Below are 25,905 nucleotides of genomic sequence, written 5' to 3' on the forward strand. Positions count from 1 at the left end.
GCCATACCCGTCTCGAACTCGGGGTTAATTTTTGCTTGCCCGGACGTGATGTTGTTTCTGCATTGTCTCCATTGGCTCACACGGACCAATGGGAGAGAAGAGCGCGAGGAAACATGGGAGTATGGAAGAAAATGACAACAACAGTTTATCTCCAGTTCGTCACTCAATTCGTCTGATAATAATCGAGTAAATGCTTATTTGCTTTTGTAACCAAATGCTGTGTTAGCTGTCAACACAGTAACTAGAATATATCGTTGTTGTTTTTTTATATACGCAAAGCAAGAATGTCACTGAGTGTGTCTCAGTGTGAGTCCGTCTGTCAAAAAAGGACGCTGTCCAGCCTCCTTGGTGAGTTGTGTGTTGCACTCGAAACTTCTAAATCTAAAGCAATGGTTTTCAACCCTTTTCAAATTATCAAGGTCCATTAATTCGGCATTTGAGCCACGGACCACCGTTTGATTCTTGTGGTGTTAATCTTTTTAGTTGACCTTGTTTTTGATTGATTGATAGATAGATAGAAGTTTGCATAGGATAAGGTACAGTCATGACAGTACAGTTCACTTGAACTAAAATGATAAGTTCAGGAAGGCACATGGCTTATTTACATTGAGATCCTTGTTTTTAAAAACTCATATAACATTGAATGACAGACAGATAAAACCAGTAGTCTAGTTTTCCTATGCAAACCTATAAAGTCTTCAATCAATCAATCAATCAATCAATGAGATGTAGCCTCTCAGACCCAAAACCTAAAAGATTTCATCCACGATTCCATGCTGTGATGTGATTGATGTAATACTATACAATACTATAAGAGAGATGACAGGCAAGAATTGACCAAAATAACAATTCGTCTACATTCTCTAATTGTGGGCTCGCCTATAGGCGAGCACACTTTAGTTCTTGTCATTATTTATCTATCATGCATACTGTAGACGGGAACTTCGGTTCCGTTCTACTCCTACATACTTAGTGAGAAAATGAAAATAAAAACATCAATGTGTTCAGTTTACAGTGGCGAAGTGTGCTATTATTTTCTATAGCAATCGGCCAAATGGTGGCGCTGTAGGAAGCCTTCGAAAGTGCGATCTTTGAACAGGTATAGCTCATGCTGTGTTATACATACAGCCATGAAACCTGTATACACTTATGCGTCTCCTCATGCCGAACAACTTTTACCCTCTAACTTTTGACCTCTGACCTTTAGGTCTCCCACAATTCGGAATTATATGAAAAACAGTAAAAATCTATCTCCTCCTGGTTTTTTTTCGTTACGCGCACGAAACTTTTTTTTACATGAACTTTGGACCAATACGGTCAGATTTATCTCGGCGGATTTCTTTTAAAGTGAAATATAATTTTTTAATAATTCAATGTATATTGCGGTTTTATGCAAATTATTCTTCGGCCTCTAAATCATACATGCAAAGTTACACGTTCATGGCATTTGGCAAAGATGTAGAGGGTTAGTCAAAGTATCACTGAAACCAATTTTATTCCAATCGGCCAAAGGGGGGCGCTATACGAAGCGTTTGAAATTTCAAACTTCAAACGGGCATAAGTCATGACTCGTTTCGTTTGAAGTCATGCAACTTGCTTACACGCGTGCTTTGACTCGAGCGGAAGACATCTGTGTCATTGTTAAGTAAGCGCCGCCCTTCGATTTTCCGCCATTTTGAGCAGTTTGTAAAACGCGTAAACCCGCTTTTATTCTGGAATTTTCGCTCCACGTGCACAAAACTTTTTTTACGTGAACTTTGGACCGATATCTAAAGATCTGTCAGATCGGATTTCTTTAAAATGTAAACATGCTTTTTTAATAATTCAATGAATATTGCAGTTTTATGCAAATTATTCTTCTGCCTCTAAATCATCTTGCAAGCACATTCCCAATAGGTCAAGGAACAGATACCACCCTTCTCACATTGGCCTGTTATAGCGCCACCAGCAGGTCAACTTTTGCACAACACATTTTTGGAACAAAATGGACCAATCTTTGACGTCAGTAACGTCAAAGAGAGCACTGCCTGCGATCTTGACATTGTGTACTTTTATAGCCATTGTTTTCTGGCTTGAAGCGAGCCCACAATTGTTTCGAAGGAACAATATTTTCTAGTTGTGTAGACTTATTGTAAATGGAGTAATACAGATGTTTTACAATAATTGAACTCTTGAGAGCGTAAAATGAAACCAAATGTTTAATTTTACTCTCTCAAGAGTTAAAGATCTACAAGGGTCCATTTGTTTACCACACTCCATCAACTGGCCCAGTCAAGGACCACTGGTGGTGGTCCCCGGACCAATGGTTAAAAACCACTGTTCTAAAGTAAAGTGACTTCAAGCTATTTTTAAACATAAGAAAAGACACACTTAGCCTTGATACAAGACCGATGACTTGTGGTCTTGTGGTCCTAGACACTGTCTGTGACTGAGTCACGCCAGTCCTCCATTTCAGTCCTATGACGGTATATTGTTTCAAACCCCATCCCTATAAATAGTATTTCCATCAAATATTTACAAAATCATTTTTACTCTGTTCAGATAAAGTTACGGTAAAGTATCATATACGTTGCGTTGTACACTGTAACTGATACACCAAGAACTAGGAAACAAATGCATGCGTCATCATAATGATTGTGTTGCTCCTCCATGTATATACACCCAGCTGATCGTGTCATCAAGAGACCTAAACAAGAAGATTCGCATCGGCTACAAGAAGCGGCAATCCAGCTATTGACCCAGAACCAGAACCTTGCCAGCCTGCTCCTCGAAGTCGGGGTGTGTGGACCAGTGAGACTGTTGTTTGATTAAGTCTTATTATAAATTTAACCCCCTGTAAGGCTGCATGATGAATTATTATATTGTTGCATATATTATCTAGTATGAACTATTTGTTTCAGACAATCTGACCCCATTTACTTCCACTATAAAATTAAGTAAAATATTTGAAAATATATTAAATATTAAAATATCGTCGTTGTCGGGTGGAAACCTCGTATCTCCAAGTTTCAAATTTGTACATACTTTCGCAAAGTAAAGCCCTGCTTCATCATACAAGGCCGTCGCACAAAAGTAGTGAAAACAGCAGATCTACAAGCACACAACGCCTCGCGGTGCGAGGCGTTATGTGCTTGTAGATCGTCTGTTTTCACTAGTTAAATCATTTTTAAAATGATAAATACAAAACGAACGGTTTTGGACATACAAGGTTTCCACCCGACAACGACGATATATATATTATAGTCGTGAAAAATGCTTTGAGTTACTTCTTTTGCCTCCTGACAGCATACACTACAAGTTTGGTGTTGTTTGGTCCAGCGGTATGCAATATTAGCTCAGAGGAAACGCACACAAGAACCTTCTTAGATGCTAGCCTCCTGCAGAGCCACGCCGTAATTAAAAGAAAGCGATTAACAACAGCGTGGGTTCTATGTGGATCTATGTCACATAAAAACAGGTGGACAAAATTATCAGAAAAGGGAAACCCTGGATATCCATAAATGGAGACGACAGGATCATCACCTAGATCTCCATATATGGAGCTGACCTCTACATTCCCAGATAATGCTCTGTTAGGGCAACCACACTAATATAATCCCTTTTATGCCAATCAATATTAAGCCCATATCTGGGAATGCCCATATATGGACATATTGTGTCAGTTTAACCAGTGTGGTTGCCGCGACACGAGTCACACTTGCAAATGAATTTGTCCTTGTTCCGTTTATGCCCATAAATGGACATCCCTGCTCTACATCTGATTCCAAGATGATGCAGGCAGAGCAACCACACTAATAGAATCCCTTTTATGCCATCAATATTAAGCCCATATCTGGGAATGCCCGCAGCCAACCGCAACTCGAATCACACTTGCAAATGAATTCTGTCCTGTGCGAATCCCGCCTTGTGCTTTTCGCCCTTAGGCGTCTTACTGGTTTATATATATTATGTTCCAATGTTCAATGCCAAAAACACCAATAAAATCATTAATCACAATTATTTGTACTAGGACAATGCCTGTTTGGAATGCATGCCCCATGGTTATGTAATAACTGTTGTTCCTGTTATCAAAGTACTTTGTTAATTTCATTGTACTTTTCATTGAAGTCAGTCTATGACATTGTGCATTCGGAATGCTTGCCACATCGAATATGCATGTCCTACACATCTTTTCCTTCTTAATGTTTCCATTCCCACTCTGTATAGAGTTCCACTCCATCCAATGTTGTATGTAAGGAGAAAGCAAGAGTGGAAGTAACAGCCCCTGGGGGCCTCACACTACCAACTGCGGGATCACTCCTGGGTGAGTCCTAGTAATGCAATAACACTGATGCAACCGAGTTGTTTTTGTGTGTGTGTGTGTGTGTGTGTGTGTGTGCGTGTGCGCGTGTGCGTGCGTGCGTGCGTGCGTGTACTGTGTATGTATATGAACTGAAAGGCTTTAAGGTGTGACCATTTTGATTGCATGCACTTAAACTGGAACTGTGCAGTCTGCAAATTATATTGTGAAGTACTACCCTGACCACAAATAATGGTGTTGGTGCAACATTGGTGAAACCATCCTGACTGTTGTCTCCGCCAGGCCGAAGGCTTGGCTTGAGACTATGTTTTCACCCCTGTCCATCCGTTTATAGCTACTTTACCCGTTCGAAGATATATGCTCCAAAATATGTGCAGAGTGTGGGTTATGGAAAAATGAGAATATGTGGGAGCAGTCCATGGAGGAGTGTATATTTATGATGAATAAAAATAATTTAACAGCAAAATTAGGTGAATAGCAGTATGGGGATTATGTATGCGCTTGCTTCCACATAGTTATTCCATACCCGTTGGAAGATGAGATGGTTACAACACATCAAATGCACTCAGTGCATGTGTGACCCACGCATCCTAAGTATGTATGTGTGAGCTGAGGTGAGGTTAGGTGAGTGAGAGGTGAGTTGAGAGGTGAGCTGAGGTAAGGTGAGGTGAGATGAGGTGTGTGGCTACAGATCCCATGGCCCGGAGGACAGGACCGTAACCCTGACAACAGACTCAGCCATAGAGTTGAACAGAAGTGTGAAGAAAACGCTAATAAACAGCTTGAATTTGGGGAAAATGAAAATCGTATATATATAATGCCATGGGAAAGTTGGGATCAGTTGCTGAAGCGAGTGAATAGATAAACGTGGAAATGCATTGAGCTGACTGACTGAGAGTGTTAGACTCTCCATTTATATGTAGGATATATAGATTTTTGCTAAACACATTTTCGTCATATTACTCCTACAGAGTTTGTCCAAACCACACCAGTCAGTACACATTATCTCTATAGTCATGTGATCAAGACGGATCTGTCTGATTTTTCATATTCCATCCTGATTGGCTTCCAAAGTTTGCAGTACGGCCCATTTTGATTGCTTCAAATCCTGAACGCAGCGTCCAATTGCTGTGTGTGTGTGTGTGTGTGTGTGTGTGTGTGTGTGTGTGTGTGTGTGTGTGTGTGTGTGTGTGTGTGTGTGTGTGTGTGTGTGTGTGTGTGTGTGTGTGTGTGTGTGTGTGTGTGATTTATCTGTCCTTCTCTTTATGGTTCATATTTTAGATAGTCGTTGGAGAAAAGAAAAGATGAGTGTTAATGTTAATGTTTTCATTTAGTTCTTTCTATTGTTTTAGTGATTTTAACGATTTAGATTTGCATGCATGCCCCCAGGTTGGGTGTGTGACTTATGGGGGCTGGTGTAAATAGTAACAAAGAAATTGCCGGCTTATTGTGTTTAAAAAGACATATTCTACCACTTTTTGTGGTCACATGTTCAGATACTGGATTCTGAATTTCTGATTGGCTTAAAACAGTGGTAAATCAGTCAACAACCTTGAGTTGGCTCATGGACCCTGCCCACTGTTGTGTTGCAGTTGGAACATTTCCAAGATCCTGCAAGTTACAACTGTGTTTTCTTTCATTTATATGGTAGAAGTGGTAGAAAAGCAATTTACCATTCGAGGGTCGTGGGCTGTTGGCTGATTTACCACTTTTTCAGGGTGGTTTGGCACTCGGCTTCGTCTCGTGCCACAACCCTGAAACAGTGGTAAATCAGCCAAGAACCCATTCCCTCTCATGGTAAATGACTTACTTTAGCCACTTGTACGCATGCCCCCACCCACTGAAATCAAAATACTAAAATCGATAAAACAATAGAAAGCAGTAAATGAAAACATTTTAACACTCATCTATCTAAAATATGAACCCTTGTTGTAAAAAAAACAAAAGTTGTACTTTAATGTCTGTGCATATCATATAGTAGTAGTGTGTCTCTGTACTTCCCAGTGTCTGAGCTGAGACGTCAGGCCGGGCAGCAAGGTGTCCCAGTGGTGGCTCTGTCAGTCAAACTGGTGGTGGAGAGACTGGTGGAGGTGACTGGAGACGATGGGGAGGAGGAACGGGTGAACAGCGGAGCTCTGCTCACCTCCTCCAAGCGGGTTAGTAGTAGGGCATTCACCAAATATTCGAATATCAAAGTCACTATTCGACGTTGTTCACCGAAGTCGAATATTCACTTATTTTTATTGTTTTCTCTTTAAGAAATATATAGTTTATAAAGTTTGGCTAGATAGGAAGTCATGAGTTGTCAATGCCCCTGGTGGATGAATTTGTTAATGCTCTTTACCAGGGGTTCTCAAACCTTTTTAGGCTGTGACCCCCAAAATAAACATATTTGAACTGGGGACCCCCACCCTGACAAGCACTTGGATTTGTAGGTATTACATTTAATGTGACTCGGTTCTGCAGATAAATATTGTGAAAATAGCAGATCTACATGCTCTGTGAGCATGTAGATCGGCTATTTTCACAATGTCCGCCTCTTGCTTACTTAATTTTGCCAGTCCTGTCGAATATTCGACTATTCGAATACTTTGAGGTCGAATAATTCGAATACTAAAAATCACTATTCGTGAATGCCCTAGTTAGTAGTTTTGTTAAATCTAAATCATTTTCACTACTGCTCTTTCATTCATTGAGCGTTCCCTTTCTGTATGTTTCTCTCTCGTCCAGAATCATCTGAATGTTCTGCTGCAGACCACAAGAGAGTTGTTATCTCTTGGAGCCTTCTGCCCCAAGTTGTTTTGGCAGGAGTACTGGAAGAATCAGGTGTGGACATATGTGCATGAGTACTTTATGTATGTGTGAATAAATGCATGCCATGTGTATATCCATCCATACTATGCATCCAGACACAGACATGGAAGCAAAACTATCGATGGATGGATGAATGATCTAATTGTATTGTACTTGCTGTTTCATACAGACGCAGCCCAAGCTGGAGGTGGTACACCATCTTCACTCTTACAACATACTTACTTTCAAGTACATACTAGAGAGGTAAAGGAGAGAAACATTTCTTACATTTTAAGTTTGTGTTATACAGTATATCAACTTTTTATTTACACTTACATAATAATACTGTTATCGTTTCCTTTGTACTTCATCTTGTTCATTGTCCTCTCTTCAGTGATGAAGGGGTGAAGTCATGGTTGTTGTCTGAGTTGAAAGCTCTTTGTGGTTGGACAGCGCCAGAAGACCAGCAGGAGGGGAGACAGGCTCAACAGAATACAATTCTGTCAAGTAAGACACCACAGTGTTTTCTCAGATGTCATAGTACATTTGAATTGGTCGTCAAACTAATAATAATTATTAATAGAAGAGCTCAGAGTAGAGCACTTTTCTACTTATTATCTATTGGCCTCATGTTTGTATCTATAGTAGGGCATATTTCTTTGGGAAGTTATCTGTGTATGAAAGGCTAATACGAATTAAGTTATTACATTTTAATAATAAACCGTTGTAGTCCTGACTGTGCGAAGGCTACCTACTATTAACAATTTTGCTGCCATTTTAAACATAGCTGTAGTAAGCAGCTGCCAAATTGTCCTTACCTTTTAACGTGGGCACGCGCACGCATCGTGCACAATCTGTGCGCGACCCATCTAGTAGACGTGTAGACTCGGTGACAGCTTTCGAATAAAAAAAACCCCATTGAAATAGACATATCCGTTGCCACGCTGTATCCCTGCTTATCCGCCAGTGTTTACATGAAAAAACATTGAAAAAAGCCAGCTGTGCGCTATGGTAACACGTGGACACGTTCGCGCACAAAACGCACAATATGTGCGGGGATCATAATCCAGGCGTGTAGAGACTGGATCAAAGTTTCCAAACGCAAAAATCGGATTGAAAAACAAGCTTTCCATCACCGAGTAGCTTCCTCTTCTGTTACAATGTAAACCAATGGAGGCGGGACTATGGCCCAGGCTCAGACAGGATACGGAAAGCTAGATTCGGTCCAGACCGGAAATACGGCAGGATACAGTTAGGGGGCGGGCCTAAGACTCCGAAGCGGCCATATACAGCGATCATACTTTTAATTGTTTCATAATGATTAAAGCTAATTAAATTTCCGGGAACGACGGGCATCGCAGAGAGGTACAGCGGGAAATCAACGGTTTCGACGGGGATCGCAGAGTATGAGTTAATAAAGTTGCCTTTGAGGAAGGCACTTGCTTTTTTTGATACCGTGTCCCTTATGGCTGAGGAGTCATGAATCTGTGTATGTGTGTGTGTGTATGTGTGTGTGTGTGTGTGTGTGTATGTGTGTGTGTGTGTGTTTCAGCTGTGTTAGGCATCTTGGTGGGAACAGCCTTTGAGGAGATCCAGGACACAGGTGCAACCAACCGGAGGCTCTCCCTGTTTTGTTGTTCTTTACTGGACGACATGCTCTCCTGTGAGTGCGCCATTCTCATTCTCAATCTCCATATCCTCGAAGCTGAGCGCTAGTGAACACTAAAGTAATTTAGTTTGCATTTGTAAATCCAGCTTTTAACCTTATGATGATTATTTCCCATCTCCTTCAGGGGTTTTAGACACCTTGGATAACAAACAGTCCACACAGTCTGCTGGAACTGCAGCTGAGCTATGGTGAGAGAAGCATTTAGCAGAGGTTTTTAGTTTGTTATCAGTGTTGTTTTTGTTGGTTATGAAACTCTTTTTTTTTTACTGCTCTGCGATATGGACAAAATCAAATATCACAATATTTTTGACCAAATACCTGTATATTGATATCGATATTGTTGCAATATCAGAATAACAGAATCTGTAGGAGTAGTAAAAAAAAATATATATATATTCCCCCCCCCGTGTGTGTGTGTGTGTGTGTGTGTGTGTGTGTGTGTGTGTGTGTGTGTGTGTGTGTGTGTGTGTGTGTGTGTGTGTGTGTGTGTGTGTGTGTGTGTGTGTGTGTGTGTGTGTGTGTGTGTGTGTGTGTGTGTGAGAAAACACTATGCATATACCAGCGGGGAATGTAGCATGGCGAAAACGGGCCTCCAGCAAACTTTGGAAGTCAATCATGATAGAATTTGAAAAATCTTGATCACATGACTACAGAGAAAATGTGTACCAGTGAGGTTTGGACAAAACTGATTGGAGTATTAGCAAAAACTGTTTTGCAAAGAAAACACAACATGGCAGAAAACTTGTCTGGTGGAAATGGGTGTGCGTTATTTAGAGAGGTCTGATCAAGACAGTAGCAGTGTGAATCATAGATAAACACATATTTTAACTGCTTTATTGTTCTCCATCTATCTGCCTGTGGCTCTGTCTCCACATCCCTCTGTTCTCTATTTCACTCCCACGCACTCCCTGTTTGCACAGGATTCAGTTGTTTGATGCTTCGTTGTGTGGTGTGTCTGTAGCACCAGAAGCTCTACATCGTTTCTTCACACACTCCCTCACACACACTCTCACCTATAAACCTCGCCTCACAGGTAAAGTTAATCACATTTGATGGTGATACTCTTGTCTACCATTTTCTTTCACAATGCTACCGGCCTTTCATTATCATGGTGACTCAGTTTGCTGAAGGACAAAGTGAAACAGTAAAAGATAAAATGCAAACATATTTCTTCAGTGTCAGAAGCCATAGCCATGCAGAATGGGTGGAGCTTTGCCAAAAGCAATAAGTTGCTGATCTCCATTTTTCGCAAGGTAAATAAATGGAATTCAAGTGTTCTTCAACTGATGTTAATGATGTAAAACACTTCATACATAATCTCATCTGTGATGTTTTTTAACTGGTACTTTTTTAAGAGGCATTATAAAATCTATTGCAGGAAATCAGTTATGTTCTTTAATGTGTGTGTGTGTGTGTGTGTGTGTGTGTGTGTGTGTGTGTGTGTGTGTGTGTGTGTGTGTGTGTGTGTGTGTGTGTGTGTGTGTGTGTGTGTGTGTGTGTGTGTGTGTGTGTGTGTGTGTGTGTGTGTGTGTGTGTGTGTGTGTGTGTGTGTGTGTCTGCGAGCGTGTGTGCGCGCGTGTGCACTGTGTTTTGCAGCTGGCAGTAATCTTCAGTGTAGAGAAGCTGCTCTGTCACCTGCAGCAGGTGATGGAGACCCATGAGATCAACTGGCAACATGTCCTCTCCTTCCTTTCTACTCTGCTGGTGTATAATCCCTATGCCCAGCCAAGCCTCAGAGGTAGACACACACACACACACACACACACACACACACATGCACGTTGTGTACCTCCCAAAACACATTTTAGCATCAATTGTATATTTGTTAAATACTTTTTAAAATAAATAAAATTGTAGACCAAGCCATTGTCTGTTTTTGTCCCCCTCAGAGATGTTATCCAGATTGCTGAGTTCAGCATTTGAAAGTTATGACTTGGAGTACATGATCACTGCATTCCTTCTGGCACGTCAGGGGGCACTAGAGGGCCCTGCGTTCTTCCCCTCCTATAGCGACTGGTTCAAGGTTTGTTTATTTAGTTAGGCGGAAACTGGCAAGATGTATACCTTGAATTATTTTCTTGTGTATTGTGGACTCTTCCTCCTGAAATAGGTGGAACTAGGTTTTGTCTGTCTATTGATATCTCAAAAAGTATTGGCCAGATTGCCGTGACAATTTCTGTGCACATTCATACTCCCAAGAGGAAGAAACTACTGATTTTGGTGACCCAATCGCAACTGCAACTGTGCATTGATAGTAAGGGGAACATAAGAAAATCTGCGAAGTAAATCGTTACCAAGAAATTTCTTCACCAATGTGTTTCTAAAGGTGTGTAATAATATATACTAAAAGGTTGAATTTCAACTCCCGGGGGAAACCTCACAAAAAAACTGATTTGTGTTTGTGTTCCATTAATTTACTATGCACGAAAAAAATACAAAAAATAAATATGCTTTAAGTAGCACTAGACCTTACCCGTACAAAGATATGTGCTCCAAAATATGTGTGGGTTGTGGGGAAAGTTACTGTAACTGGTGCGTGCGTGAGAATATGTGGGAGCATCATAATGTAAGGAGCAGCCCATGGAGGAGTGTATTTATGATTTCCATACCCGTTGGAAGATGACCCGGTGCATGCATGACCCATGCGAGAGAGAGAGAATGTGTGTCTCTTCACTGCAACATTCCTAACTGTGAGAGGTGTGTGTGGGGCTATGGGATCCCATGGCCTGGAGGAACAGACCGTAACCCTGACAACAGGCTGAGCTGAACAGGCTGTGCTGTACAGAAGTGGTGAAGAAACGCTAATGAATAGCTTGAATTTGGGAAAAATGAAAATCGGGCTCCGTCAGCGTCTGTATAATGCTAATGGCCAATGCCATGTGAAAATTGGGATCAGTTGCTGAAGAGATAAAGGTGGAAATGCATTGTGACTGACCTACTGACTGACTGACTGACCTCTTTCTCTAATTATATAATGGATGGATGTGAGGGGTCAAACTAGGGGTTTTTCATGATGCTGAATCCATTGCAAGCATTTGTTTTGCACGAACATTCCTTGGGCTACAAATGGCCCCTACAAAACAGTGAAAAGTGATGATTCATCACTAAAACATCGTTTTGTGGGTCCGTTTTTAGCCCAAGGAATGTTTTTCATGCCAAACAAATGCTTGCAATGGATTCAGCATCAGGAAAACCCCCTAGTTTGACCCCTCACATGTTACTTAAAGCATATTTATTTTTTGTATTTTATTCCTATATACCGGTAGTAAATTAACTCATATTATGCCATAAACGTACTATACGTCTTTGATCTCCAGTGCCATAAACGCACTTTACGTCTTTTTAATTAATCAAAAGTTTTATCTTTCATACCATAATTGTAATTTCAAAAAAATCGCTCTAGAAGTTAGCCGTTAGCCTCCGTGACCGGAGCGCCACGACCGATTTGACTGTAGCACCGGTGAACACAGTCCGACGGGAAAACCGGTATAACCGAACATTGGTTCCGGCCGTTTTAATGTTAATCTTAAAACGTTCGTTTATACACTTTCCGTGCTTCCCAGACGAACTATAAGTACTCAAAAAAACTCGAAAAAATAACGCGGTTCTAACCATGCCATCCATTCGGCGATCAGAGCCCTTGATAGCGATCGCCAGGGCTCTGAAGTGTTATAGCATGTTAGCAAAAAGGCCTGGCCAAAATGTAAACAACAAGGCCCGGACCAAAAAAAATGGACGTGTCTCTTCCTTCTTCTATTTGTCCATCAGATAGTAGGAGACCACCACCTGGTGGTTTTCAAAGGCCATTGCGCTCTAGAGAACACACAGGCCCAATAGAGACACACGGGCTCCTACAAATTCACGCCCACAATTGAAACAGCGGCCCCACTTCGGGTAAGGGAGAATGGTGCACTGCAAACCAGTCCATAGAAAGTCATTGCAATTCAGCTGTGGTTAGCCTAATATTAAAATAATCCTACACGAACTGCAGACTATGTTGATTTAAATAAAAATATGTTTCCAGATGTATGGCCTGAACCTGACAACATATCTTCTTGTTTGCTAAATACATGATGTGTGTCACGTTTAATTTGCCACTTGAATGAGTTACCCATAATGTTAACAGAGAAGAGTGGAAACGGCAGACACAGAACCTGTCGCTTTTCAGTGACATCACTGTCTTTACTGCTGTGCGTTTATGAGCGCCGACTTTGAAGATCCCGGACCTTTTCAACTACAGAGTGGATTCTCCAGATTAGTATTAATCCAAAAATAACCTGCAAGACTCCGTTTGGAAGAAGCGAGATGCGATCATTTTCCAAAAATAAACAGCCTAATTATACATGAGAGACGAGCGTATCTGGGTATAGAAAACCTCAAGGGATGCGTCCATGACGTATGTACCATGCGACCACCTAAACTTAAGATTTCCAATGCTAGCACTTTTGACTCACAGATGAAGTATATTAAAGTATATTGTAGGTAGTGTGTCAAGATGACAGATATGCCACTTTAAAAAGGCAAAATGAAACTCATGTGACACTTTATTAGAACACAAAAAAAATCGCTAATGCCTCAGTAGTCAACCACTGAAATTATGATATTTCACGATGCCTCTCATTGGGATTGCATTGGCAGCTGCAGTTCACCGTTCATCCTTACCCGAAGTGGGGTCGCTATCACAATAGGGCGGCCATATTTGTAGGCGCCCGTGTGTCTCTATGACAGCATAAACATGATGATGATCAAGACATCTTACACATGTTCTATTGAAGCCCAAATCTAATGATAGGATATATATATATATATATATATATATATACCAGTAAGACTCCCTAATCGGGAGATAAGCGACCGTTGGTCGCTTATCTCCACAAATAGGCCAAAAGTTTGTTTTACCAATTATCAAGACATACGGGCAGTTGACAGTTTGCCATGGTTACTCATTGAAGTTGAATCTCCATATATGGAGATAACCTACGCATCACACTAAGTCTGACCTCACCAGCCCATATTTGGGCATGAGCAACTTATAGATATGATGACATCACACAGTCCTCAGCCGATGATGTGGCGTGATGTCATACAATACACAAACGAGCCCTACAGTATAAAGGGGCAATTCTTGCCAGGAAAGAAGCATTTCTTCGACTCAGACCTTATCGCCAGGGTTGGCTTATAGCAGCTGTCGGTAGGACCATATATGGATTCTGTTAGTGTGGATCTCCTAACAGGGCATCATCTGGGATACCATCCCTTTTATGCCCATATATGGAGATCCCTAACAGAATCCCTTTCATGCCCATATATGGAGATCCCTAACAGAATCCCTTTTATGCCCATATATGGAGATCCCTAACAGCATCCCTTTTATGCCCATATATGGAGATCACTAACAGCTAACAGAATCCCTTTTATGCCCATATATGGAGATCCCTAACAGAATCCCTTTTATGCCCATATATGGAGATCCCTAACAGAATCCCTTTTATGCCCATATATGGAGATCCCTAACAGAATCCCTTTTATGCCCATATATGGAGATCCCTAACAGAATCCCTTTTATGCCCATATATGGAGATCCCTAACAGAATCCCTTGTATGCCCATATATGGAGATCCCTAACAGAATCCCTTTTATGCCCATATATGGAGATCCCTAACAGAATCCCTTTTATGCCCATATATTATGGAGAAATCCCTGCTCTGAGTATCTGACATCAGTGTGATGTCACCTGTTTATGCCCATATATGGAGATCCCTGCTCTGCGTATCTGGTTGCTATGGTAAACAGTTGGTTGCTAGGGTAAAAAAACATGGTTGCTATGGTAAACAGTTGGTTGCTAGGGTAAACAGTTGGTTGCTAGGGTAAAACCATGGTTGCTAAGGTGGTTGCTAACGTACACTAACAAACCAGCAACAACAGACTGTTGCCACAGCAACGTACACAAAGGTTTATGTACACATGTGGTGTGATGTCATACTGATGCGGAGATATGAGCAGGGCAAAGGTGTGACGTGTGACGTGTGACGGACGGACGGACGGACGGACGGACGGACGGCCGGTGGAGGTTTTCATAGTAAACTGCTCCCTGACGGTCGCAATAAATATACATTTTTTTCCTTTGTAAGAGAGGTAGTGTGGCTTTCGATAGAAGCATAGATTTATATATGTAATTTAAGTACAAAATATGATTTTGGCCCCCATAAAAAGGTAAAATTAAACAAAATGGATGGCACCAGTTTTGTAGATTTTTAATAAAGGGTGGCATTAATGGGGCACAAACACAAATCAGTTTTTTTATGAGGTTTCCCCCGGGAGTTGAATTGCAACCTTTTAGTACACTAGCCCTTACCCGTTCAAAGATATGAGCTCCGAAATGATGTGCAGTGTGTGGGTTATGGGATGTGCACTGTGCACACAGTATATGAGGGATGGAAAGTAACTTTAACTGGTGCTTGCATGCTAATATGTAGGAGCATCAATGTAAGAAATACCCGTTCCATTTAACGGCTACAGAGATACTGTGTACCGATCTGCATGATTTTTGGACAACATCTGTAACAGGGCCAGAACACACTGCACACACACACACACTCCACCTGTTCTGTGTGTGTGTGTGGGTTTGTGTGTGATTGTGCATGGCCTGAACAACAGCGCCCCTCCCTTAACATGTGTGGTCACAAAAGGTACTGTAGGCAAAATAGATATAGATACACCATAAAAATGCGAATATACAGCATACGATTTGTGAAAGTGACAAACGGCCTTCACAGTTATGTCAGGTGTGTTCATACGCTGATAGTGATGCGATTTCAGATCAATTGCTCCAGCCACCGAGGAGAAACGCTGGGACAGACAGACACTCACTCACTCACTCACTCAGTCAGACATTCGCAAAATTATAGTATAGATATTATTACACACCTTTAGAAACACATTGGTGAAGAAATGTCTTGGTTACGATTTACTTATATCTTATAAAATCCCCTTACTATGATTTATTTCCCCAAGATTAAGAAACACACTTATTTTGGTAATCCTCTGCTGAGCTTTCCTCTAGCACCACCATCAGTCAAAACCCGAATGAGCAAACCGGGAGCTTTTTCCAGTCTTGATGGAGGTCTGCAATCTTTTGAGATCATTATTGTTTTTGTCTAGTTTCTGTTACATAGTAGTACAGCTTTAAGTCTTGGTTGTATAACCCAACCTCTGCTGAGAGAGTCACTGGGTTCAGGAATTTAGACAGCCCAGAACTTGTACATCTGGCCTGGATTTGACTGAATGTTCCCTGGCTCAGTGTCATAACATTGATGTTCGCCGGTGATCACTTCTAGGGGTTGTTTTTTTTGTTAGTTCTTTTTCTTCTTGTAAACCTCTTTTATTTTGTACATAATGTACAATGTTATTTCCTTTATTTAATTATTTAAATTGTAATCTTACACGCAGGTTTCCCACGGTCATGAAATTCCTGGAAATATTAGAAAAATATTTTTCCAGTACTGGAAAAGTTTTGGAATAGACTGTATGTCAAATCCCGCCCCATTCTGCCCTGTTACTATGGTGGTACAAATGACCCTGGGCAGATTGTTTTTATAGTGGCAGTGAATGGGGGGAGAGGGTATTTTCATTGCCTCATTATTGCAATTTAAAGTACCAAAGGAAAAACATCTAGGTGATATTAATAAAAAGGGAAGACAAAGGTACAGTAGTTACATTGCAAAACAGGGGGTTTCCCCCGAAAATATATGTTTTGATTAGTTTAATCCCAGTGGGACAGAAATACCTGGCCAGACTGTTTTTATAGTGGAAATGAATGGGGGGAAAAAGATTTTTCATAGCCTCATTACAGCTATATAAAGTACCAAAAAAAACACATCTACGTGATATTAATAAAAAGGGAAGAAAAAAGTACAGTAGTTACATAGCAAAACAGTAGTTTTCCCCCGAAAATTTATGTTTTATTAGTTTAATCCTCTGGATCAGACAGAGGAGATAAATAGAAAGAGAAAGCACAGTGCATTTTGGGTAGGAAAATGACAGCCAGCCTATAGTTCTCCTCACATAATAGGCTGGCTTTCGTAATTCTGCCCATTTAAAATATATGTACCCAATCAAAACTCTTAGTTACATTGATAAGGTCCATGTGAACTAGTTTGTTGAAGCTTATTCATTATAATGATCGAAATCGCTATCATCTCGCGGCTCCGTACTGCACGCTCGCCGTGCCGCGCAGTGCGGACCGTTGTTGAAAGCCTGAAGCAAAATTCTCTCACTGCACAACTCCACCCCCGATAGCAAAAAGTGAATGATTTTTTCTGGTTGGCCAGTCAGGGAGTCTCAGGGACCAATCAGAAGGCTGACAAACGGTCTATTGATCAAGGGTCCTGGAAGGTCCTGGAAAAATAGCTATGCATTGTCTTTGGTTATTGATTTTGTTAATACCCCTGAAATGACAAATTAAACATAGGCCAAATTGTCAAATATTAGAGGCAGAAATTGTGAAAATAGCAGATCTACATGCTCACAACGCCTCGCAACGCGAGGTGTTGTGAGCATGTAGATCGGCTATTTTCACAATAGAACTTATACAAAATTCCACAACTCTTAATGCTCGTCAGGGTGCCGGGCTCCCCAGTTCAATATGATTATTTCGGGGGTCACAGCCTGAAAAGGTTGAGAACCACTGGCATACACTACCTGTCTTTGGTCATAGGAGTAAGCGACTCGTTATTGAGATGAATTATTGTTATATAGTCCTGGAAATCGGGTAAAATATTCTGGAAACGTTTTGGAAAGGTTTTGGAAATTAATTGGTAAAGATCTGTGGAACTGGGAACCCTTTACACGTGTATTGTAATGATCAGCCTGTCCTGAACCTTTTCCCTGGATTTCAGGTGTCTTTTGGTGGGGCCAGTGGTTACCATGGCAACAGCAAGAAATCTCTGGTGTTCCTGCTGAAGTTCCTTTCTGACCTGGTGCCCTTTGACCCCCCTCAGTACCTCAAGGTGATGATCTACAGGTTTATTCATATGGATGTCTGCATTACACTAGATGGGAGGTGTTTCATTTCTCCCGACAGATTGTCTATCTAACCACTAAAACCCTACTTACTATATACTTAGTTGACCGGAGTAGTTGACACTCATCACATATTTCCCTCTACACCAAATCCTTTTGGTGAAAATATCTGATCTTCTGAGCTTGTGTGAATGTGTATTATAAATATACGTACGTCTTAACTTCATAACATTTTATTTGCATGTTTCGCTTAGAGATCATCAGACGCCAAGCACCTGTTTTGCAAATAACATTTTGAAATCAGCCAGCTCCATATACTGTATGTATGGGCATAAAAGGGACATGCTCCATATGTGTCTCCATATAGGGGCATATCTATCTCCATATATGGGCATGGTCGGTTTATACATTTTATTTAAAATAAAATGACTGACAGCTAACCAGTGATCAACTCCTGGCTCAACTCTTCATTTTATTGGATGCTGCAGAGAGATTCAAGCTCAACAGGCCATGCGTTGAGTTTGTAGATTGGCTATTTGTGGTGCGTAACACTGCATGCAACAAAGTTGGTCAATCAAGCACTTAAATTGGCCCAGGGTTTTGCACTGAACCCATTTTATGGGCCCTTAAAAATAATTGCCCTATAATTGACAATTTTGTGTGGGCTTCTTGTTTCCTCTTTCCTGGGCTCCTCGCCAAGGAACCCAACCCACCCATAAGCAGCCCTGAATGTTGGTCCTCTGCCCATTTTTGGTGATACTAAATTGAATTTCTTATCCTTCTAAATGCTTAGGTTCACATCCTCCACCCTCCCTATGTAGCAGTCAAACACAGAGGCCTCTTGCTGGAATACATCTCTCTGGCTAAGACCAGGCTCGCAGATCTCAAGGTATTGTTTACAGATAGAATTTAAAAGGCAAATTCCACGCTTAAAAGAAGCTCACTTATCTCTATAACACATAAGAACTCACATTGCACCATTCCCTATGTAATTTACAAAATCATGGACACTTGAACAAGAATTTGCTAGAATTAGAAATAATATAAGCACTATCCCAATCTCTGGTTACTCAAAGTGACTCTTTCTGAAGTTGTCCCTTTGTCATTGTGTGTGTGTGTGTGTGTGTGTGTGTGTGTGTGTGTGTGTGTGTGTGTGTGTGTGTGTGTGTGTGTGTGTGTGTGTGTGTGTGTGTGTGTGTGTGTGTGTGTGCGTGTGCGTGTGTGCGCATGTGTACGTGTGTATGTGTAGGTGTCAGTGGAGAACATGGGTTTGTATGAGGATGTTTCTGGGGCTGCAGGACCATCAGTGCAGGTAACAGTGACACTTAGTGGTTGCCCTATGTAATAACATTTTCTTTCTGTTGGAGTGAACGACAGTGCGTGTGGACCAGGCATGTACTTGTACGGGATAAATATCTTTGTGTGTGTGTTTCTGTGCGTGCATCTCCAGCCTGAGTGTCAGGCTCTCCACGATGTAGAGAAGGCAGTATCTCTGTTTGAAAACACAGGAAGAATCTCTGCCACAGTCATGGAGGCCAGGTATTCAAACTTAATTAAATAGCTCATCAGCCATACTGAGTCATATAAAATCTGTTGCTGTCTGTTACTGTAACTATAACTGTAATTAACTTTTGGATAACTTTTTAACTCACTCTTTGCACAGTATTTTTCGGAGGCCATATTTTCTAACACGGTTCCTTCCTGCTCTGCTTACGCCAAGAGTGGTAAGAGACAATCAGAATACACACTGTAATGCTGACTCACCGTTCCATTTTTGTTTGTTTTCTGTTTTGTTTGTTTGTTGTTGCTGTGTTTAACACAAAGTACTTTGCATCAAATAATGCATTCATGGGGAAAAAAGTATTACATGAAGATTTAGATAACTTGATATTAACCACTGATCCGTTTGTTTATCAGCGGGCAATTTATTAACTACTGTAACTGTTTCATTTAACTGTACCTCATATTGCTTTGATGAGGACCGCTATGATGCACTCTGTCTGTCCATTACAGCTTCCTGTGAAGGCTGATGCACAAATGAGTTTCATAGAAGCTCTGAAAAAGTGAGTGAAATCACACAACTTGGGAACTGTGCCAGCTCTCCATGGCACTTTACGGTACCTCAATAGAAAGTTAGGTGGTCCAAGGCACTTAAATGGATTAACTGTTGCATATCGTTAACCCTTGTTGTCCTGAGTTTCCTGTACCACTACATTGTCATATCTACATGAGTAAAACCAGTTTAAAAATAGATCATCTTGATCTGCTTCATAAGCCTTCATCATGGCCCTGGTTGTCTGTCCCTGTTACAGATGTTGTCCAAAAATTCATGCAGATCGGTACACAGTATCTCTATAGCCATTAAACGAAACGTGTATTTCTTACATTGATGCTCCTAGATATTATCATGCAAGCACCAGTTAAAGTTACTTTCCATCCCTCATATAGTGCACATCCCATAACCCACACACTGCACATCATTTCAGAGCTCATATCTTTGAACGGGTAAGGGCTAGTATGTATTATTTAGAGTCAGCTCAGTGTGGATAGGAACCTGAGTCTGTGGTTACTGGTTAGTGCCCTGCACTTTCAATTCATATGTACATGATGAATCATTTGATGGATGTCTTCACATTGTTGATTAATTCTTCTTGTTTTGTAGAGCGGACAAGATTCCTGCTGCCCAGTATACATCTTATGTTGAGTCCTGCCAAAAAGAGAGACAGCACAACAGTGGGTGTTCTTTACATCTCCCATTTATATTGCATTTACCATGTTATATTAATTATGCACATAATTGGAAAAGTGCATTGAAAAGAAATATATAATAATGATCACAAAATGCATGTGCTTAACGTAGGTCATGTTTTTCTTATGTTTGATACTTGGATTGTTATATCATATATATAATGATAATGACAATACCATTTACATTGATCTAATGTACTTTGCAGTATCATGAATGACATAGTCAAGACAACTAGTAATAACTGTAAACCTAATGCTATTTAACATTGCCCCCAACTCCACCCACCATACCCTCCAAGTAATTTAAACTGTATTTATTTTGAGCTGTGATTTCATCCCAACAATATGGGGATTCCCTGTCCCCTGAGTAAGGGTAAAATAACTGCTGTGTGATTATGCTCAATGTGACGTATTCCCAGGACTGGGAATGCATGTGGAGAGCAATGATGACCCTCAGGAGGTTCTGAAAGTTCAGCTGCAGGAGTTCAGACGGATGGTCATGGATGGCGGTGATGGAGGTACATTGATGGAGGGCAGACATGGCACTCCTGCACCTCCACACATGCATATACTCACATACACGTAGGGCTGTCACAATTATTACATAATCGTCTGATCGCAATTATTTGACATAATCGCAAATATTTGACATAATCGCAAATATTTTGTCATAGTCGTCATAATCGTGAATGTTTGAAAAATGTTCATACATTTACAAACATTTTCAGAAACAGTGGAAATAGCAGTTCTACAAGCTTGTAGTTCGGCTATTTCCACTATCAATGTTCTTTTTTAAGTAGAAAGTTGTCAAATATGTCAGTAATTTCTTTGTATATTTAGGTTATGTGTCATATCTACCATGTGCAACTTCAAAGCCTAAAGGCCAAACAGAAATGTAATTATCAACAACAAATACACAATTAAATAGTTAATCGCAATTATTTGAGTGACAATTAATCGTCATGTAAAATGTCATAATCGTGACAGCCCTACATACACGTTCACAGAACATTGGGCCTCATTTACAAAGCTGTTTTAATTAAGACCAGCCGTCATGAACCCTGAACCCAATCTCTCTAAATCATTCCAGAAGTGTCTGCTCAGGTGTCCAGGATCTCGCATACGCTGGGTGTTATTTTCCCAGACCATCCTGAGGAGCTTATTGTCCAGACAGTCATCAAGCTTAACCTGGAAGCACCGCTGTCCCCTGACCCACGCGTGAAAGTACGAAATATTTGACTGAACCGTCAATTACTCCATTCAATTAATTCCTGTTATCTCAGTGGTTTTCTTCCTGAAGTCATCTCTCTCTCTCTTGCCTTTAGGTCGTCAATATGATCCTGAGAAACTTTTGTCAATGTATAGTGGATGCTTCCCAAACAAGCCCACCTAATAAGTAAGACAAATAAAAAATCTACGTTGGTAGAGGTTTGGGTTGTGTAACAGTGTAACCTTGCCTTGATGTATTGGTGAGATATTTTCAATAGTCGCTCGCTCTGTATATTAAAAATCCATAATAAAAAATATGCTCCCTATTTATTTAAGTGCACATTGTATCGCACTTTGGACCATACATTTTTTATCTGCAGAGCAACTATTGTAGATACAGTATCTCACCAATAGTAACCAAAGTTTAATTATACTTTAACAATGTGTAGTACATAAATTGTCTAATTTGTGACTCACCTTTTTCCTGTAATCCTAGACAAAGCTTGTGGGCAAGTCAGTTTGTGTCTGTCCTGCTGGGTCACACACAGCTGGTTTCATCCCTAATACACAGACTCTGGGATCTGTTCCATCACCAGGTGCAATATATACTTATTTCCCTTACTGATTACATTATGACGCAATATTTTATGCTTTAAATATAAAAAAATAGCAGATATACAAGCTCACAGCGCGGCACCGAGTGCCGCGCTGCGAGCTTGTAGATCTGCTATTTTTGAAAAATCGTGAAAATTAGAATTTTGATCCGATTCTATAAGTGTCTTTTGAATCCTTCTAAGATTTTTGAAAAAAAAACTATGTTTCTATGTCAGCAATCTGGCTTAGCCATCGTCAAAGAAAAGGTCCTTTTCACTTAACTGGAGCTCAGTTAGTCTGTTCTTGAGAGACTACTATGTCAGTGGTGCTCAAACCTTTTCATGTGAAGGACCCCCAAAATGATATTTATTTGGCCACGGACCCCCATTTCAAAATATCTAGTTCCAGGGACCACCCAGAAGCAAAATTTGAGTTACAAACGTTCGCTTTGAAAATACATATTATATTCAAAGATTTGCACACATTTTCACGACTTTTTCAAAAATAGCAGATCTACAAGCTCGCAGCGCGGCACTCGGTGCCGCGCTGTGAGCTTGTATATCTGCTATTTTTCACTGGTTAAAGCATCCTCCGTCCACCCACTGTTGGTCTTTCTATTTCCAAAGGGGTCGTCGCTGAGTGCTGCTCACGTGCTCGGCTTGGCAGCGTTTGTAGTCCACCTCCACGCCTCCAAATCCCAGAGTCCTCTGGTGCAGACGGTCCCGTCCCTGCTACCAAAGCCAGTACCTGTCACTGTCACAGAGGCCCTGAGCTGTGCCTTAACCTGCAGCACACACACCAACATGCTCTTCTGTGTCAGGTGAGAGAGGGGTGTGTTTTAATCTGCTGTCCATGGGGCTGTCACAGTTATTACATAATCGTCTAATCGCAATTATTTGACATAATCGCAAATATTTTGTCATAATCGTCCTAATCGTGAATGTTGAAAAATGTTCATACATTTACAAACATTTTCAGAAATTGTGGAAATAGCAGATCTACAAGCTCACAACGCGTCGCATCGCGACGCGTTGTGAGCTTGTAGATCGGCTATTTCCACTATCAATGTTATTTTTGAAGTCGAAAGTTTGTCAAATATGTCAGTAATTTATTTGTATATTTAGGTTATGTGTCATATCGGCCATGTGCAACTTGTTAATCGCAATTATTTGAGTGACAATTAATCGTCATGTAAAATGTCATATCGTGACAGCCCTAGCTCTCCATGGTGACTATTTAGAACAGGTTTTCAACAGGGGGTCCGGGACCCCTAGGGAGTCCTCAGAGTTAATACAGGGAGTCCGTCAAATCTTTGTGTCATAGGAAGTTGTTTTCATTTTTACATTAACCGCTTGAACCCTAGCAGGTTTGTACTGTAGGCGTTTTTAGACTTTTACAGTATATACCTACTGTAGAACTAGGAAGAGAAGGGAAAGGGTGGGTAGAGGTACTGTAGGTGGGGACATGTGACACCCTTGTTCGTTTGTCTGCTTGTTAGCAGGATATTTCCAAAATGTACAAACAGATTTGAATTAAACTTGGGAAAGGTTTCATATGGGGCAAACCAGGAACGACTGTTAAAAATGTCATGCTGATTAACCAAAAGGGGATGTGGCATTTGCTTCTGGCCTATCAAAGAAAGGTGTACTGATTTATGTTACACACCAAAACCTTAGAGCAAAGGTGCAAAGAAGCCAAAATTTCTGCTTGTGGTGAGGTAGACTCCAGGGCCACTGTGATTGAACCCAGGCAGCACTTCATTTTCTGTTTTAATTGTCTTCAAGCAAAGTTAATAATAACTAATAAGACACATTTAATGTGTCTTATTAGGCTCTGTGTGGCAGCAGTGTGCTATGGTCTCTGCAGAGCTGATACAACATCTCAGCTACAAGACTACATACCTAACAGCCTCTATAAGAAGGTATTATTTTACGTTATTTTCCTTTGTAGCATATTATTCCCATAGCATATCATGTCATTAAATTAGGCGAAATTGATGGAATAGCCTTCATGAACACAAGTTACTTTGAAGTTATAATCCACTGGTTCTCAACCTTTTCTGGATGTGACCCCCGAAGGAATATGATTATTTGAACTCGGGAACCCCCCACCCTGACAAGCACTTGGAATTGTAGGATTTGAGACCCACAGGTTGAGACCCGCTGTAATCCACATTCAAGTTACAAGTTACGCTATACATTTTATTGGATACATCTATTAATAACTATAAGGCGCGCTTTATTGATCAAAGTTTTGCTATGTGTCGGGGCATCGATGGCCCATTAATGGTGAGGGGTCTGGCTTTAATACTCAGAAAGAATACATACACTTGGATTAACACTTACACTACATTAACCCATTTAGGCCTAGAATTATTGAATGCTTTAACCAGTGAAAAATAGCAGATATACAAGCTCACAGTGCGGCACCGAGTGCCGCGCTGCGAGCTTGTAGATCTGCTATTTTTGAAAAAAGTCGTGAAAATGTGTGCAAATCTTTGAATATATGCATTTTCAAAGCAAACGTTTGTAACTCAAATTTTGCTTCTGGGTGGTCCCTGGAACTAAATATTTTGAGATGGGGGTCCATGGCCAAATACATATCATTTTGGGGGTCCTTCACATGAAAAGTTTTGAAAACCACTGACATAGTAGTCTCTCAAGAATAGACTAACTGAGCTCCAGTCAAGTGAAAAGGACATTTTCTTTGACGATGGCTGGCCAGATTGCTGACATAGAAACATAGGTTTTTTTTAAAAACCTTAGAAGGATTCAAAAAACACTCATAGAATCGGGTCAAAATTCAAATTTTCACGATTTTTCAAAAATAGCAGATCTACAAGCTCGCAGCGCGGCACTCGGTGCCGCGCTGTGAGCTTGTATATCTGCTATTTTTCAATAGTTAAAGCATAAAATAATGATACACAAATTGTGTACCCGTTCTGAACGTGTTAAACTAAATGTATGTTCAGCTTTTCTACCTCATCCCGAGACTGATACCTGAGGCTCGAAGGAAACCCATCTCCGTTGAGAGTGCCGAGGCCTCTGCTTCACCTGAAGGTGTACACCAGGAAGTGGACCAGCCTGGTTTGTGGAGAACTGCCACACACCCCAGTACAACCTGGAGGAATACAGCCTGGCAAATGTGGATCCACACTGGTTTCCAGCAACTAGTACAACTACCACAGTACCAGGTGAGATTTATAAGCTTAGCCGACATTGACTCAATTATTCTGATAAGTTTGGTAAATCTTTTATGACAGGGGTCTTCAACGTTTTCAGGTAAAGGACCCCTTAAGCTGAGAGAGAGATGAAGCAGGGACCCCCACAACCTTTTCATAGATTCCATATAGTTTCATTGTTTGACAGCACGATCGATCATCAGTGTATTTTGGATTCATGTCATTTTGTGTTTTCAGATATTTAACCACTTGAACCGTCAATACTTAATACACTTTCACCTTTCACTCTGTACTTAGTCTGCTCTTTTCCCCCTCTACACCAAAGCTCTTCTGCGAGGCGTTGTGAGCTTGTAGATCTGCTATTTTTGGCTAAAGTTCTCCGAATGTGGA

The 25,905-nt window shown here is 40.8% G+C and overlaps 1 protein-coding gene across 1 annotated transcript in view; it reads left to right on the top strand.

The window, feature by feature from the left end:
* Window positions 1-218: 218 nt before the first annotated feature.
* The window catches only part of fanca (FA complementation group A), a 37,698-nt gene continuing 12,011 nt past the window's right edge, over window positions 219-25,905 (top strand). The window contains exons 1-27 of the mRNA XM_080736863.1: window positions 219-348; window positions 2,666-2,778; window positions 4,207-4,303; window positions 6,305-6,456; window positions 7,031-7,126; window positions 7,284-7,357; window positions 7,488-7,600; window positions 8,673-8,756; window positions 8,887-8,950; window positions 9,683-9,795; window positions 9,939-10,015; window positions 10,359-10,500; window positions 10,652-10,785; window positions 17,660-17,770; window positions 18,577-18,672; window positions 19,033-19,095; window positions 19,234-19,322; window positions 19,447-19,507; window positions 19,797-19,846; window positions 20,446-20,516; window positions 20,951-21,049; window positions 21,622-21,755; window positions 21,857-21,927; window positions 22,237-22,336; window positions 22,961-23,154; window positions 24,165-24,255; window positions 25,306-25,527. Coding sequence (XP_080592989.1) covers window positions 285-348; window positions 2,666-2,778; window positions 4,207-4,303; window positions 6,305-6,456; window positions 7,031-7,126; window positions 7,284-7,357; window positions 7,488-7,600; window positions 8,673-8,756; window positions 8,887-8,950; window positions 9,683-9,795; window positions 9,939-10,015; window positions 10,359-10,500; window positions 10,652-10,785; window positions 17,660-17,770; window positions 18,577-18,672; window positions 19,033-19,095; window positions 19,234-19,322; window positions 19,447-19,507; window positions 19,797-19,846; window positions 20,446-20,516; window positions 20,951-21,049; window positions 21,622-21,755; window positions 21,857-21,927; window positions 22,237-22,336; window positions 22,961-23,154; window positions 24,165-24,255; window positions 25,306-25,527 — 2,775 coding nt within the window. The 5' untranslated portion in view covers window positions 219-284. The remainder of the gene's footprint in view (window positions 349-2,665; window positions 2,779-4,206; window positions 4,304-6,304; window positions 6,457-7,030; window positions 7,127-7,283; window positions 7,358-7,487; window positions 7,601-8,672; window positions 8,757-8,886; window positions 8,951-9,682; window positions 9,796-9,938; window positions 10,016-10,358; window positions 10,501-10,651; window positions 10,786-17,659; window positions 17,771-18,576; window positions 18,673-19,032; window positions 19,096-19,233; window positions 19,323-19,446; window positions 19,508-19,796; window positions 19,847-20,445; window positions 20,517-20,950; window positions 21,050-21,621; window positions 21,756-21,856; window positions 21,928-22,236; window positions 22,337-22,960; window positions 23,155-24,164; window positions 24,256-25,305; window positions 25,528-25,905) is intronic.

This window comes from Nannobrachium achirus (genome assembly GCF_963921795.1).
Source record: "Nannobrachium achirus genome assembly, chromosome: 11".
Lineage (NCBI taxonomy): Eukaryota > Metazoa > Chordata > Actinopteri > Myctophiformes > Myctophidae > Nannobrachium > Nannobrachium achirus.